This window comes from Jaculus jaculus, chromosome 16 (genome assembly GCF_020740685.1).
Source record: "Jaculus jaculus isolate mJacJac1 chromosome 16, mJacJac1.mat.Y.cur, whole genome shotgun sequence".
In the NCBI taxonomy this organism is placed as follows: domain Eukaryota; kingdom Metazoa; phylum Chordata; class Mammalia; order Rodentia; family Dipodidae; genus Jaculus; species Jaculus jaculus.
Genome location: NC_059117.1, coordinates 40,484,600 through 40,502,089, shown reverse-complemented (window position 1 = coordinate 40,502,089; position 17,490 = coordinate 40,484,600). Strand labels below are relative to the sequence as shown.

At 40.6% G+C, this 17,490-nt stretch overlaps 1 protein-coding gene across 1 annotated transcript in view; it reads left to right on the top strand.

Moving 5' to 3' along the window:
- Positions 1-3,567: 3,567 nt before the first annotated feature.
- Hibadh (3-hydroxyisobutyrate dehydrogenase) overlaps positions 3,568-17,490 on the top strand; it is a 127,418-nt gene continuing 113,495 nt past the window's right edge. The window contains exon 1 of the mRNA XM_004652781.2: positions 3,568-3,724. Coding sequence (XP_004652838.1) covers positions 3,634-3,724 — 91 coding nt within the window. The 5' untranslated portion in view covers positions 3,568-3,633. The remainder of the gene's footprint in view (positions 3,725-17,490) is intronic.

The following is a 17,490-nucleotide window of genomic DNA, read 5'->3' as shown; positions in this document are numbered from 1 at the left end:
ATGATAACTGATTTTACCCAGTAATCTTTGTGATTCATACTTATAAGGTTAGAGTACCACAATCAAAGGTAGACATATAGAACTAGATAGCAAACTACTAGATATGGACATTGAAAGGCAGCTCTTCTCACCACTATACCACCAACGCAGCACGTATGTGACCATTTATATCTTTATTAAATAAGAATTTATACTATTTTAATGATAATCAATTTAAATAATCATAACATAAACTTAGATATGCTTTCTACTTGAGACATAGTTCAATTATCTTATCAATGTTTTATGTTCTAAGAAGCTTTTGAAATTGTGGCAAAGATTAATCATGCCTAGCCAGATCCATTCTTTTCTTTTAAATTATTTGTTGTAATTCTCTCAGATACATTTTTATCGTTCTTTGGAGCTAAGTGTTGCTAAGTGACTAAGTTCTAGAAAGAAGATTGTAGGATAGAGATTTATAAAAAGGCTTCCTGAGGCATTGAATGCAGTCAGTAGGTACACCCTTCATTCTTTTGTCCTCTTGTGTGTGACTCAGACGAAAATGGCAAGGCTAGAAAACAGTATGGTAGTCAAAGCAAAATGAAACCAAAATCAATCAAAACTAAAAGAAAAGAACAAATACTGGAGTTTAATAACTCAGTGCTCTCATATTGGCTTATCTGCTTATATCAAAGCTTTTTTTAAAGTCTTTTATTTATTTGCAAGCAAAGAGAGAGAGAGATTGAGAGACAATGGATGTGCCAGGACTCTAGCCACTGCAAACAAACTCCAGATACATGTGCCTCTTTGTGCATATGGCTTTATATGGGTACTGGGGAATCAAACCTAGGTCATTAGGCTTTGCTGGCAAGCGCCTTAACTTCTGAGCCATCTCTCCAGCCCTCAAAGTTTTTTGTTTTTGTTTTTGTTTATGGTGGGGAACTGAAGACCTAACTCCTCACACTGGCTAGGCACATACTACAGATTGCAGGAACTTTGAGCGCAGGAGAGAGAATTGGTGTGCCAGGGTCTCTAGCTACTGTAATCAAACTCCAGATGCATGTGTGAGCTTGCACACTTGTGACACCTTGTGTCTGGCTTATGTGAGGCCTGGATATTCAAACATGGGTCCTTAGGCTTTGGAGGCAAGTGCCTTAACCACTAAGCCATCTCTCTAGCCCTTCCTCCTCCTTTTTATTCTATCTAGTGCTGAAGATCGAATCCAAGGCCTCACACGTCCTAGGTAATGCTCTACCACTGAGCTACATCCCTAGTCTTCCTTCCTCCCTCCCTCTCTTCCTTCCTTCCTTCTTTTTTCTTTTGGTTTTCTGAGGTAGGGTCTCTCTCTCTCTCTAGCCCAGGAATTCACAGGATGGCCTCAAAATTTATGGTGATCCTCTTGCCTCTGCTGGGATTAAAGACGTATGCCAACATGCCAGACTCAGATATAGTTTCTTAACCAGACAAAATTATTTTCATGGCTACTTGTTATCCAATAAGACTTACTTGGGAAGGTCATTTCCAATTGAATCCCAAAACTGGGGCATAGAGAAGGGATATTAAAATTTGTTGTGCTACAAAAGAAGGTTAAAAAAAGAAGTGGAGAGGGAGGGGTAGAAGGAGGGAAAAGGAAGAAAAGAGAGGAGTTGAGGAACTTAGTGGTCTGGGCAAAGGAGTTAGTACTGAATCATGGAGGTAAGAATACAATACTGAGCATAGATGTCAAAGTTAGTGCTGGGAAGTTCTTTTCTTCCCCTTTCTGGATTCTGCTGACAGGAATATTAGATCTTTTCTTACAGTCAGACTATATGCTTCTTAGCTATTTATCTCAACCCTATTTCTAGTCTGTTTTCTCTTTGTTTAGATTAGGTAATTTCTTTTTAAAATATTTATTTATTTGAGAGAGGGAGAGAGAGAGAAAGAAAGAGGCAGACAGAAAGAGAATGGGTACATCAGAGCTCCCAGCTAGTGCAAATGAACTCCAGACGCACGTGCCTCCTTGTGCATCTGGCTTACATGGGTACTCGAGGATTGAACCTAGGTCCTTAGGCTTCACAGGTAATTACCAGCCCCAAGGTTAGGTAATTTCTATGGTTCTATCATCCAGATCCTTGCTATTTCCTCTATTCTACTGTTGACTCCATTAACTGAGTTTTACAATTTGTAAAAATATTTTTTAATTTATTGATTTTTAATCTTTATCTTACTTTATTTTATTTATTTGAGAGAGATAGAAAGAGACAGATAGAGAAAGAGAGAGGGAGAGAGAATGGGCATGTCAGGGCCTTCAGGCACTGTAAATGAACTCCAGACACATGCACTACATTGTGCGTGGGTCCTGGGTAATCAAACCTGAGTCCTATGGCTTTGTGCCATAAGTGGTAAGCTATCTTTCTAGCCCCTGTAAAAATGTTTCTATTTATAATAGAGAGAGAGAGAGGGAGGGAGGGAATGAGAATATAGGCATTCCAGGGCCTCTGGCTACTGCACATGAACTCTAGGCACATGTACCACTTTGTGTAGCTGGCTTTACCTGGGTACTGGGCATCGAAACCTGGCAGGTAGGCTTTGCAAGCAGGCACCATTAATTGCTGAGCAGTGTCCCCAGCCCCTGAGTTTTACAGTTTTTGTAACTATATCTTTCGGTTCTGAAATCTCCTCCCTGCTCCTTTTATTTGTGTTTGAGACAGTCTTACTGTGTAGCCGTGGCTGGCCTGGTCCTCACTATGTAGCCCAGGTTGCCTCAAATTTGTTGCAATCCTGCTGCCTTGGTCTCTTATCTATTCCTTTTATCTTCTCTTTCTTTGATGAATATTTCTATATTTTTGTTGCGGCTTTTAAATTTATTTCAAGCATGTTTTCATCACTAGTCTTTGCAGATGAGTAACTTGGATGTGGGCTTAACTTCTGGGAAACATTGCTAGCCTGCCCAAGAGAGCACCTCCACGGACACTACCCATGAGAACGCCAGATTTCACATTATTGAGAAACATTGTGTTATTGTACTCATGGTAGACTTCTGTGATTGCTTTCCAAGAAACACTAAAATTACAAATACTAACATTAGCAAATCCGAGTATTACTTAAGTTAAAAATGAGTCGCCAGGCGTGGTGGTGGATTCCAGGTCAGCCTGGTTTACAGTGAAACCCTTCCTCGGAAAAAAAAAAAAAAAGAAGTCCCTACACTTGGAAACGCTGGTTTTCGGCTCTTTCCTAAAAACTGCAGCACCTACGGAGAGTCAAAGTTTGCCTTTGCCAGCAAGGAAGGAACTCGCCGTGACAGCCCTCCGAAGGGGCGGTTCTGGGTGCGGGGGTCTTGCGGGAGGCGTGGTGTAAACTAGGGCAATCCTGCCGCCTATTGTAAGCGCAGTGGAGGCCTGGGAGGGGGCGGGGCCAGGGCGCCGGCGTATTTGCGCATCCTGATTGGCCAGCTCCCCTGTCTCTGGGGGCGATTGACGGTCTCTGCCCCTTCGGGCGGGCGGTGTCTCGCGGGCCGGGGCCGCCTAGCGCAGCGAGTGCGCGTGCGTGAGCGCCCCCCCCCCCCCACTTTCCCGGCCGTGCTCTCCCGCCCGCTCGGCTGCGCACGGTCGCCGTCAGTGTGGCCGCGGGGAGGCGGCGGAGGTCACCGCGCGCGGGAGGCGGGGCGGGAGCAGCATGGCAGCCTCCTTACGGCTTCGAGGAGCCGCCTCCGGCCTGTGGTACTGGAGCCGTCGGCCGCGGCCCGCAGCTGCCAGCCTTGCAGCGGGTAAGGACCTGGCGCCCCTGCGCGGCGTTCTTCGTCGGGCTGTCGGCTCCTCCCGACCACATGGCCGGAGGGGTCTTTTCGCGGGAGGAGGTTCAAAACCTTCGGTGTCGGCTGGTCCCCGAGGCCTGGCCCCCTCTGCGGGGCGGCTGGCATTCCCGTCCCGTCGCCGCTCCTCCCTGCCTTTCTCCAGACCCGTCCGGCGTCTTCTGCGGGACTTGGGAAGAGCTTGGGGCGAAGGGGGCCAGTATTTGGGTCCGGGGCGTGCCGCTTTCGTGTTAGGGGACATCTGGAGGGCTCAGTTCCACGGGTGACCCCGCCCCACCCACCTCGGGACCCCTGGCCTTCAGCTCCCCCCCAGCTTCACCTTGCACGGGCGCGCCCTGGGCTGCAGGGCCCGATTTGTGTCCCCCAAGTCCTAGCATTCCTGCAGAGTTCGTCCACCCGTGACCAGCCGGGCGGGCTTGCCCTCATCCTGTAGCTGTGCTTCCCTCAAAGTGGACCTGTGTCAAATTATTAACCACGACACTTTGAACGGCCTCAAAATTGTGGCCAGAGCCCATCCAACTTCCCACTCTGTTGTGACTTATGGAAGCCAACCAGTAAGAGGCAGCTTTTAGAGCCACATGACGATTAATTACAATCGCTTCATTTTTCACATGAGGAACCTAAGACCACTTGAACAAGTAAATTAGGATATCCCTAACAGGGTCTAGGAAGTAGCTTTTGGTTATTCCTAATTCTTGTATTTTCTAGGAGGTCAGAGTTTGATTCATTCATTCTATCTATCTATCTATCTATCTATCTATCTATCTATCTACCTACCTACCTACCTACCTACCTACCTACCTACCTACCTACCTACCTATGTGTGTGTATGTGTGTGTGTGTATATATATATATATATATATATATATGTATGTATATATATATATGTATGTATGTATGTATGTGTATGTGTGTATATATATATATATATATATATATATACATATATATATATATATATATATATAAAATTTTTTTTTCCAGGTAGGGTCTTGCTCTAGCTCAGGATGACCTGGAATTCACTATGTAGTCTCAGGGTAACCTCGAACTCACTTCCATCCTCCTACCTCTGCTTCCCAAATGCTGGGATTAAAGGCCTGTGCAGCCACGCCCGGCCTTGGGGTTTCTTTTTGATTGACATGATGGTTGATTTGTGGGGACACTGAAGTGTTTATGTTTAACATAAATGTGAATTCAGGGTTAATAAGAAAGCCTGGGTTAGGCTGTGGTTGTAGTTCAGTGGTACAGGCTCTGGATTAGGGGTGGGTGGTGGTATCAATTTCTTATCATTGTTTGAAAATTAGGTTGGGAATTTATTTATGAACTGCTTTCACTCGTCCACCTCAGAAAGACCTATGAACTTCCTTTTTGTTTGAGGACAGGATGTATGTGATGAAAGATAACAGATACTTGATAATACAAACTCACAGAATTTCTTTGAACTACAAAAAAGGACTCCCATTTTGGAGACTAAAAAAATCTATAACTTTTCCACAATACTACAGGGAGCACAAATTTTCACATGAATGCACAATTCTTTCAGATTTAAGTATTGGGAGATGAATTTGCTGTTTAGTGGTTTGACGAGGTGTTCTAATGACACTTTAATGAACCCTTCATGTACCTTTTAGAGCCATGAAAATTTCTGGTGGAAAAATCTGAGGCCAAAGATTCTAATATTTAACCTGTGACAAGTTGGAAGGACCTATGTATGTCACAGTATTGCATAGACTACTTTAACATGTGATCTTTATTTTATGTTCTTTGGTCCAAGGATATAAATGTAGATTTTACTGTTTTTGTTTTTTTTAATATTTTATTTATTTATGAGAGAGGGAGAGAGAGAGGGAGGGAGAGAGGGAGGCAGATAGAGAGAACGGGCACGTCAGGGCTCCAGCCACTGCAAACAAACTGTAGATGCATACGCCACTTTGTGCATCTGTCTTATGTGGGTCCTGGGGAATTGAACCTGGGTCCCTTAGGCTTCTCAGGCAAGTGCCTTAACTGCTAAGCCATCTCTCCAGTCCATAAATGTAGATTAAAATTTTTTATTTGAAAATTATTTTATTTATTTGACTTTGTTATTATTATTATGAGAGAGAAGTAGGTGGATAGAATGGGTGCATCAGGGTCTTCAGCCGCTGTAAAGAAACTCCAAATGCATTCACCACCTTGTGCACCTGTTTTATGTGGGTTCTGGGGAATCCTTTGGCTTTGTAGGCAAACAACTTAACTGCTAAGTCATCTCTCCAGCCCCCAAATTTTATTTTATTGATTTGTGTGTGTTGTGTGTCTGTATGTACCAGGGTTTCTTGCCATTGCTGAGGAACTCCAAAGGCATATGCCACTTTAAAAAAAATTTATTTTAAAAAATATATTTATTTATGAGGGGGTTGGAGACTGGGTTCTCTAGGGCCTCTAGCCATTGCAAATGAACTCCAGATGCATGTGTCACTTTGTGCATCTGATATGTCACTTTTTGACTTTACAGGTACTGGGGAATTGAACTGAGGCTGGCAGGTTTTGGAAGCAAATACCTTTAACCTCTGAGCCATCTCCCCAACGTGGAATGCAGATATATGAAAAAATTTTAAGTGTTTTTTTTTAGTGACAAAGTGTTTAAAACACTTCAGCAATTGATTTTTATTCTGGAACTATTTAGCATGTTTCTGTTAATTTTATTTATTTAATTTTGGTTTGTCAAGGTAGGGTTTCACTGTAGCCTAGGCTGACCTGGTATTCACTATGTAGTCTCAGGGTGGCCTCGAACTAATGGCAATTCTCCTACTTCTGCCTCCCAAGTTCTGGGATTAAAGGCGTGTGCCACCACGCCCAGCTTTGTTAGTTTTAGTTTACTATAGAAAATGTGAACTGGGCTGGAGAAATGGCTTAGTGGTTAAGGCGCTTGCTTGCAAAGCCAAAAGACCTCAGTCCGATTCTCCCAGGACCCACATAAGCCAGATACACAAGGTGGCACACACATCTGGAGTTCGTTTGCAGTGGCTGGAGGCCCTGGCACACCTATTCTTCTCTCTGTCTATCTGCCTCTTTCTTTCTCTCTTAAATAAATAAAAAAAAATTTAAAAATGTAAACTTTTAGATATTAAAAAAATAAAATATACCCTACATGTAAGTTTAGAGTCTAGGAAAATGAAGAAAAGAATCATCTTCAAATATTAACATTATTTAATGTACTGAATTCTGTGTATATTTCCCTCTTTTACATGCTTAATGTGTGTATATTATATAGATGTTGTAAGAATCTATATCAGATATATCCTTTGGCTTTGCAGGCAAACACCTTAACTGCTAAGCCGTCTTCTGCAGCCCCAGCCCTATCCTTTTTGTGCTTGTTTTGAGGCAAAGTCTCACACTAGCCCAGGCTGAGCTGGAACTCTGTAGTCCAGGGTGGCCTTGAATTTACAGCAACCTTCCCAGGTCAGCCTCCCAAGTGCTGTATACTGCCCTTTGCTTTAGTATTTTTTTAAAAAAACCTGTCAGATTCTTTTATTTGCAAGGTTAACACTTTACTAACTGAGCTAGATCCTCTTTTTTTTTTTTTCTGAGATAGGGTCTCACTCTAGCTCAGGTTGACCTGGAATTTACTATGTAGTCTCAGGGTGGCCTCAAACTCACAGCAGTCCTCTTACCTCTGCCTCCTGAGTGCTGGGATTAAAGGTGTGCGCTACCACGCCTGGCTCAGACCCTAATTTTGTACTTTATTTTTAAAAGAAATTATATTTAGCTTTACGTCTCTTTTTGTACATCTTCAGGTGTAGGCTCTTAAACTCACTCCTTGAGACTCATTGGCATGTAGTGGAGGCACTGTATGTATCAGGACATCTTTGACTACCTGGCTAATGGTGGGAAGATTAAATAGCATTGTGTATGGATGTAGAATACTAATTTGTAAAACCATCAGTCCCATATATATGTGTACATATGGAATGCACTTTCAAAGCAGCATAACTCTGCCATAAGTCAAATACATAATAGTATTATTTTCCATTAGCTTTGTAGGGTGACTCATGCAAGTTCAGAAAAGTTAGATGTGGTCCTGAACTAAAACTAACTTAATCTTGTGAGATTGCAGAAAGAGACTATTTGTTATTAAAATAACTTGATTCAGACTATAAACGTATTTCTAGAATAAGTCCTCACTGAATGACTTTAAATTGTTTTATTGTTATTTATTTGAGAGCAACAGAGGGAGAGAGAGAGAGAAAGAGAATGGGTGCCCCAGGGTTTCCAGCCACTGCAGACGAACTCCAGATGCGTGCACCCCCTTGTGCATCTGGCTTATGTGGGTCCTGGGGAATCGAGCCTTGAACTGGGGTCCTTAGGCTTCACAGGCAAGTGCTTAACTGCTAAGCCATCTCTCCAGCCCTCATTGAATAACTTTTATGACTAAAATACAGAGTATTCCTGTCATTACAGTATATGGTAAGGTAGGACAGAAGAAGCTGGCCCCCTTCCACAGGTCCACACCAAGAGAAATACCACCACAAACAAGCACACTCCAGGAACCCCAGGCAGAGTTCAAGCACTCTGTATACTTTTAGGCTGGAAACAGATCTACGCCCAGTAACCCTTTAGGGCTGGACCCCAGTATCCTACCATAGTGACACCTCTTATAGCCAGGGAGCTGAAAATCTAAAAAGTTACAAGCTTGAATAATCCTGAATCTATTGGGGGACATACATTCAAACTACCACACCCACTGTTACCACAGTCTGAAAATATTAAGTGGAGGGCTGGAGAGATGGCTTAGCAGTTAAGCGCTTGCCTGTGAAGCCTAAGGACCCCGGTTCGAGGCTCGGTTCCCCAGGTCCCACGTTAGCCAGATGCACAAGGGGGCGCACGCGTCTGGAGTTCGTTTGCAGAGGCTGGAAGCCCTGGCGCGCCCATTCTATCTCTCTCCCTCTATCTGTCTTTCTCTCTGTGTCTGTCGCTCTCAAATAAAAAAAAAAAAATTTTTTTTAAAATATTAAGTGGAAAGTCATTTTAGGAGAGAACACATTCACATAACTTTAAAAATGTGTATTCATGGACTGGAGAGATCACTTAGTGGTAAAGGGGCATGGCTGAGAAGCCAAAGGACCCAGGTTTGATTCTCCAGGACTCATATAAGTCAGATGCACAAGGTGGCACATATGTTTGGTGTTCATTTGCAGCAGCTGGAGGCCCTGGCGTTCCCATTCTCTCCCTCCCTCTCATATAAATAAAAGTAAAAAATAAAAATAAAAAGAAAATTTTAAATGTGTATGCATTATAATTTATCATTATTAATCTCTTACTGTGCCTAATTTATGAATTAAAATTTATTATAGATATATATGTAGAAAAAAAGTAAAGATTTGGATTGGTCCAAAATTTCAGACATCCATAGGATCCTGGAGGGGAATACTATATAAGATAATCTCATGACATAATGAAACAAAACACATTGAGAAGACTAGAAGAGAGCTGGGGAAACCGGCTCAGTTGTTGGAGGTGCTTGTTTGCAAAGCCTGTTGGCTTGGGTTCAGTTCCCTTGTACTGACATAAAGCCAAATGCATCTGGAGTTTACAGTGGCAAGAGGCACTGGTATGCCTATATGCACTCTCTCTCTCTCTCTCACATACTCTTGCAAATAAATAAAAATATTTTAAAATAAATAAAATGATGTTTACAAAATCTTTCTTTAAAAAAGATTAACAGGGCTATGCAAAACCTAACTGGTTATTTCTGTGTAGTGACAAACTTTTTTCCCTAAGTTTTTATATTTTTCAATTTTCTACAATGTTTTATTTTGAGTAGGAAAAAAAAAAAAACCACCTTTTTCTCCTTCAAGGTATAAGTCTTTTTCTGTGTCTGACTGACCTGGAATGCCCAGGCTGGCCTTGAACTCATAGCAATCCTCCTACCTTTGTCTGCTTAGTGCTGGGATATAAGGTGTATGCCACCATGCTTGGCTAGGAAAAAATCTTTTGGAAGAGTAAAATGATCAATTGTTGCATTTTGAAACAAGAGTAGGCAGATTTTTGGTAGCATGTCAATTTACCAAAATATGGATACCTTTGCTCATATTATATTTGAGAGATCATAATCTGTTAATCTGTGCCTATAAATTAGAAAGTAAGGATGCCACATTTTCTAGCTAGTTTTGTACCAGAAACCAATATAATTTTCATTATGTTGACTGGTTTTCTTTCTATATCAGGCATCTGAATTTTCTTTTTTTTTAATATTCACATTTTTTAAAAAATATTTTTTGTTCATTTTTTATTTATTTACTTGAGAGCGACAGACACAGAGAGAAAGACAGATAGAGGGAGAGGGAGAGAATGGGCGCACCAGGGCTTCCAGCCACTGCAAACAAACTCCAGACGCGTGCGCCCCCTTGTGCATCTGGCTAATGTGGGACCTGGGGGGAACCGAGCCTCGAACCGGGGTCCTTAGGCTTCACAGGTAAGCGCTTAACCGCTAAGCCATCTCTCTAGCCCAATATTCACATTTTTGTTTTATTCTAGACACACAAATCTTTTCAATTCTTAAGAACATTCAATCCCTATAAGTTTTTGTAACATAATGCATTCTACATATCTTTAACTTTTTTCTCAATTTTTATTAACATTTTCCATGATTATAAAGAAATATCTCATGGTAATACCCTCCCTCCCCCTGACTTTTCTATTTCCATGCTAGCATGTAGTGATCTCTCAGGACTTGCTTAGAGGACGATTTTTTTTTAAGGTTTGAAAGATTTTAGAGTTCTACTAAACTGTTGGATAAAGTACTCCTGATGCTTTTCATTTTCATGAAAAGCTGTCTTTGTGAAAAGAAAAAAGGCCATATATATAAAATATAGGCTTACAGAAAGGCTAACCTTAATCCATGTGGCTCTTCTAACCCAGTAGGCAAAACAAAACAAAACAAAAAACAAAACAAAAAAGCCAGTTAGGATAGGGCTTGTCCCATAGTGCTACTTCTTGTTCATTATTAATAAGACTAGTTAATATTTATTAACTATCATTTTCTAGGAATTGTTTAATGCTTAACAAGTAATCTTTACAGTAACCTGAAGTTATAGCTACTCTTGTAGATAAAAATAGCCAGAGAAGTGTTAAGTAACTTGTTACTTCAAGGATATACATCTGAGAAATTACTTCATCTAGCCCTTCTAAACTCAGAAAAGAAAATTTGATCTTCTCTTTTAATCAGTTCTTTGATTATATCAGTACTTACATTATCACTCTTTCTTTGACTTTGCCTGAAATATGCAATAAAGAGACCCGAATCCATCATAGAAAACTTCATCTTCTAAAATTTTTTTAACTTATTTACTTATTTGAGAGAGAGAGAGAGAGAGAGAGAGAGAGGGAGGGAGGGAGGGAGGGAGGGAGGGAGGGAGGGAGGGAGGGAGGGAATGATCTGAAAATGAACTCCAGACTTATGTGTTACCTTGTGCATGTGGTTTTACATGGGTGTTGGGGAAAAAAGCCTGGGTCCTTTAGCTTTACAGGCATATGCCTTAACAGCTGAGCCATCTCTCCAGCCCAGAAAGTTTCATCTTGGCTGATACCCATGTTGGCCCATTCATCATAGGCTTCATCGTTCTTGACCTCCTTGGCCTCTGCCACAAAGATCAGCACTGTATGTCAGATTGTATCACTTGGAATTTCTCTTCTGCCAAGATTTCCCAAGAACTGTCTTTTGGTTGTGACTATTGTTCTGCTAACATCCTACATCCCTCAGTGTTACACCTGGATCTTGACCTGGTTTTGTTACCTATAGTAGATGAACACCTCTTTTCATGAAGTACCTCTTTAGCTTTGTCTGTGTCTAGCCTCAAAGTTATTTATAGTTAGGAATTTCACTGATGCCTTTGATAATATCTTAATTTTTTTTAACTCTCCTGCTCAAATTCTGAGAATTACCTATTGTCTGGTCTGTACTACTTGTGTAGTGGATACTGGAAGCCACAGAAGTTTGTTCATTATGTACAGTGCTTAATTAATCCCTGTTTACTCCCCAGTACATCTTCTTTTTTTTAATTTTTGTTTTAATTTATTTATTTGAGAGTGATATAGAAAGAGGCTGATAAAAGAGAGAGAATGGGCGTGCCAAGGCCTCCAGCCACTGCAAACAAACTCCAGATGCATGCACCCCTTTGTGCATCTGGCTAATGTGGGTCCTAGGGAACTGAGCCTCAAACCGGTGTCCTTAGGCTTCACAGGCAAGTGCTTAACTACTAAGCTATCTCTCCAGCCCCTTTTTCTTTTTAAAAAATATTTTTTTTTATTTATTTGCTAGTGGGGAGACAGAAGAGAGAGAGAATGGGCATGCCAGGGCCTCCTGCCACTGCAAACGAACTCCAGATGCATGCTCCACTCTGTGCATCAGGCTTTATGTGAGAAATTGAACTCAGGTCATTAGACTTTGCAGACAAGTGCCTGAACTGCTGAGCCATCTCTCCAGCCCCTCCCCTGACATTTTCAATAGTACTTCTAGGTCTTTGACAGGGTTCCACAGCCCAGGAACCAGACATTTGACAGAAATGGTATTATTTTGTATTTATTTATTCATTTTAAAGCCTCACCCTGAACCTGGAGGACATTGGAGAGTTGTTCAGTCATTTGTAATGGTTGCCATAACACAACTGTTGCTGAATCTACTTTATCACCAGTGCTATGCTGTGATTGCTTCAGAATTGGATGTTATCCCATAATTTGTGAAACTTCTTTAGTTAGTAGTGTAACACTAACACTCTTTACCTGCCAATTCATTCATTTAATTTTATGAAAATTATAAAATTTACATGTATATGGTACAAAAGTTTAGGTTATTGAATAAAAAGAATCTATTCTTCAAGTCAGACCTATGACTAACTCTTGAGATGTAGCCACTGCTTTTTTAATGTATGTATGTTTGTGTATGTGTATATATATATGAACAGACATATATGGGATATACACATATATACATACATATATATATGATATATATATGGATACATACATTTTATATATGTATGTATGTGTGTGTGTGTGTGTATATATATATATATATATATATATCTCCAGCAAAGTAAGTACACATGTGTTTTTCCCCCTTACACACTTACATATAACATTATGCATCTTGCCTTTTTTCATTTGATAACTTATCTTAGAGTTTTTCTTATGATTTATATAGACATCACACTGAGGCAGGATAGAAAAATGGGGAAAAATAAGGGGACATGAAAATGGAATGAAGCTCTTCACTCTGGAGTTTGGTTGAAACCTCACACTAGTTGACAGTCAAAGTACTCAAACAATTAACATCTGCTATGAAGGTTGTCTACATAGAGACAGCATTCCTTAATATAGAAATGTTTCGAGTAAGAAAGTTAAAATGCTTAAGGCCAAAGTATATAGGTCCAAGTATGACCTTTTTTCTTTCCCAGCTGTAAACCTTCAGGTTTCTAGGAATCTCACAAGAACTCCCACTTACAGTAAAAGACATGTCATAACCCCCTTTGCCACTCTTGTGACTCCTGGATTGCACTATCAGATACCACTGGAGCCACCCTCAAATCTTGTTTATTGGAAAAGGGGGAGGGAATTTTTCTAATAACCTTTGAGCTGTAACTTGACAGCCATCAAACATGTATATGGCTACTACTAAAACACTTAAGCATGCCTGTCTTGAGAAGCTCACAAGTTTCTCATTACCCCCATTCTCAAATGTTTGTTAAATTCTCTTCCTTGAGTTAACACTGGCTTATCCTGAAGTGTGTGTGTGTGTGTGTGTGTGTGTGTGTGTGTATAGGCCAGGGTTGCTCTTTTATTGTTCTTCCACCTTATTCCTTGAGACAGTCGCTCACAGTATCTGTAACTCACTGCCTTTTTGGTTAAACTGGCTGACCAGAGCGCCTCAGTGACCCTCCTGTCCCTGTCCCCTCAGTGTTAGGGTTACAGGTATATGTGGCTATGCCCATCTTTTCACACAGGTGTCTTAGCCACAGAGCTACCTCCCCATCCTGAGATTCGTTTTTTTTTAATTTTTATTTATTTATTGGAGATAGAGAGAAAGAGGGAGATAGAATGAGAGTGGGAGTATGGGTGCTCCACAGTTTCCTGCCGCTGTAACTGAACTCTAATTCTAGATACATGTTCCAGTTTGTGTTTTTGTAGGTACTGGGGAATTGAACTGGGCCATCAGGCTTTGCAAGCAATCACCTTTAACTGATGAGCTATCTCTCTTCCAGCCCCTGAGATTCTTTTTAGTGACAGAGTTAAGAATTCCTGATTTGGTGAAAGGGGCTCAAGAGGCAGCGTGGAAGTATGTCTCCTCTTCCTACCTAACACAGATCTAAAAAATCTATAAGTAATATCTCATTGCTGTGATTTAATATGAATCAAGTGCCCTATTAATGAATATTTGTGTATTAAGTGCTCTATTAATATATATTTAGTTTTTTACCATTCTTCTGCTATCTGTAATAAATTATATCTTTATATGTAGTTCCGAGTTTAGTGTATAGTAGGGTATTGTAGTTACCTTCACATTACTGGGACTAAGCACTTGATCAAAAACAGCTGATGAACAAAATATAGAACAAACAAACAACAAAAAAAACAACAGCTGATGGGAAGAAAGTTTATTATTTTGGCTTACAGACTCCGGGGGAAGCTCCATGATGGCAGAGGAAAGATGGTGGAGCAGAGGCTGGACATTACCTCCGCCATAGCAGGTGGAAAACAGCAGCGGGAGAGTGAGCTGAACTCTAGCAAGGGGGAGCTGGCTATAACACTACAAAGCCTGGCCTCAACAACACCCCTCCTTCAGCAAGCTTCCACCTCCCAAATTGCCATCAGCTGGGAACCAAGCATTCAAACCATGAGTTTGTCAGGGTCATCTAATTTAAGCCACCACATTCTGTCCCTGGCCCCTGTAAACTCATGACCATCCATGACATAAAATGCAGTGCATTCAGTCCAACTTTAAAAGTGCCCATAGTTTTTGTTTTTGTTTTTGTTTTTTTAAATCCCACCACCTACAATGTAGAACAGCTAACCCAATTTTAATGGCAATAATCTCTCAAACAACTGCAGCTGAATGGGGCTGATGTCTCCTGCCCAACTTTCATTTCTTTCTGTGCCATATCCTTCTGTTCACATCAGGCCATTACTTTTAAGCTCAACACTGCACCAGTTCTGGTGTAGGCAGAATGCACCTAGCCTCTCACATCAACTGTCGCTAGCCCAGGCCAGACAACGTATTTTTCTTCCCCTCATAAGAAAAGCCTACACAATCCATAATTCTTCTTGCATTTAGGTCCCACCTAGTCTGGGATGTTTGTTATTTCAGTCTGCAGTAAGATCTGGAGTATAACTGTCATTTTAAAAAGTATTTATTATTTATTTCCAAGAAGTGAGAGAATGAGAATGGGCTCTTTAGGGCCTCTTGCCACTACAGATGAACTCCAGATGCATGCCCCACTTTGTGCATCTGGCATTTCATGGGTACTGGGAAATTAGAACCAGGCCATCAGGCTTTCAGTGCAAGTGCCTTTTACCTTGGAACCATCTCTCTAGCCCTTGTCTTGTCTTTTTTTTTCTTATAGAATCTTAATCTAGCTTAGGCTGACCTGGAATTCACTATGTAGTCTCAGGGTGGCCTTTTCACAGCGATCCTCCTACCTCTGCCTCCTGAGTGCTGGGATTAAAGGCATGTAACACCATACCCAGTTCCTTGTCATTTTGTTTTTTTTATTGATCTTGCACTCAGGCTTTCTTTAGCATTGTATACATTGTAATGTCTCCTTTTTGTTTCTTTAAACAGCTGAAACATATCCTTTCTTTGTTCAGTCATTCAAAAACCATCTTTTGCCTGCTAACTACAGTGAAATTGCTTACCATGAAACCTAGCCGCCTGTATCATGTCACATTATTATTATTTTTTAAAGCAGGCCCTCTCATCTAGTCCAGGCTGATCTGGAACCCATTCTGTAGCACAGGCTGGCTTCAAATTCATGGGGATTAAAGGTATGCACCCATTGTGCCTGGCTCTTCATTTTTTCTTCTCCTCCTAATTTCTTGCTGTTTTGGATATGCTGTGGGACAAAAGTAGGGAATAAAGTATAACAGTGGTTACAGTTGCAGTCTGGAGACAAACTGGCTGGATTTGAATATTGCTATTATAACCTAATAAAATACTGAGCATTTTACTTAAACTTGCCAAGCATCAGGGTTCTCAACTGAAAAATGGGCTTAATGATAATATATGATGACAGTTATAGTCTCTGGCATGTACTGAAGCTAATAAATATTATCATCGTTATTCATTTTTTCTTGGCCTTCCTAGTTCCTTGAACATACTTATGTTCCTTTTTCTCTATATAGTGACCTTCCTTCCCATTCTCCTATTTGAAATCCTACCCATGCTAGAATCCACAGGTCAAAGTTATCTTCTTCAAGCTCCCACACAATGAATTGTGTAAAAGAATTATTTTTATATGTTATCCCACAATTGCAAGGGCAAATGAAGTCATTTCAGTTTCTTCCTTCAGTAGATTATGAACTTTTCAAGGGCAAATGCTTTATCCTTATCTAAACTTTCATTTTTTTCAGCTCCTTTTATTTTTATTTTTTATTTTTTTTAATTTTTATTAACATTTTCCATGATTATAAAAAATATTCCATGGTAATTCCCTCCCTTCCCCCCTACTTTCCCCTTTGAAATTCCATTCTCCATCATATTTCCTCCCCATCTCAATCATTGTACTTACATATATACAATGTCAACCTATTAAGTACCCTCCTTCCTTCCTTTCTCTTCCCTTTATATCTCCTTTTTAACTTTCTGGCCTCTGCTACTAAGTATTTTCCTTCTCACGCAGAAGCCCAATCATCTGTAGCTAGGATCCACATATGAGAGAGAACATGTGGCTCTTGGCTTTCTGGGCCTGGGTTACCTCACTTAGTATAATCCTTTCCAGGTCCATCCATTTTTTTGCAAATTTCATAACTTCATTTTTCTTTACCGCTGAGTAGAACTCCATTGTATAAATGTGCCACATCTTCATTATCCACTCATCAGTTGAGGAACATCTAGGCTGGTTCCATTTCCCAGCTGTTATAAATTGAGCAGCAATAAACATGGTTGAACATGTACTTCTAAGGAAATGAGATGATTCCTTAGGATATATGCCTAGGAGCGCTATAGCTGTGTCGTATGGTAGATCAATCTCTAGCTGTTTTAGGAACCTCCACACTGTTTTCCACAATGGCTGGACCATAAACTTTAATTTTTTTATGCAGTGGATATTTATTGAGTGGCATTTGTTGAGTGGAATTGTAAGAACTGAGAACTAGTATCTAATATTATTTCCATGGTAATATGAACTTACCTTGCTCTCTAAAGCATTATTTTGTGCCTTTTTTTGTTGTTTGTTTGGTTCTTGGACAAGGTCTCATGTAACCTAGACTTTACTTGAACTCATTATGTTGTCCAGGCTGACTTTGGACTCCTAATCCTTCAGCCTCTACTTTCCAAACACTGGGATTACAAGCATTCACTACCACACACTGAAAAAACTGTGAGTTTGAAAAGCATTTTATGAAACACACACACACACACACACACACACACACACACACACACACACACACAGAGAGAGAGAGAGAGGAGAGAGAGAGAGAATGTGTGTGTGTGTGTGTATGTGGGGAGTGTTTCAAGGCCTTTTCAGTAA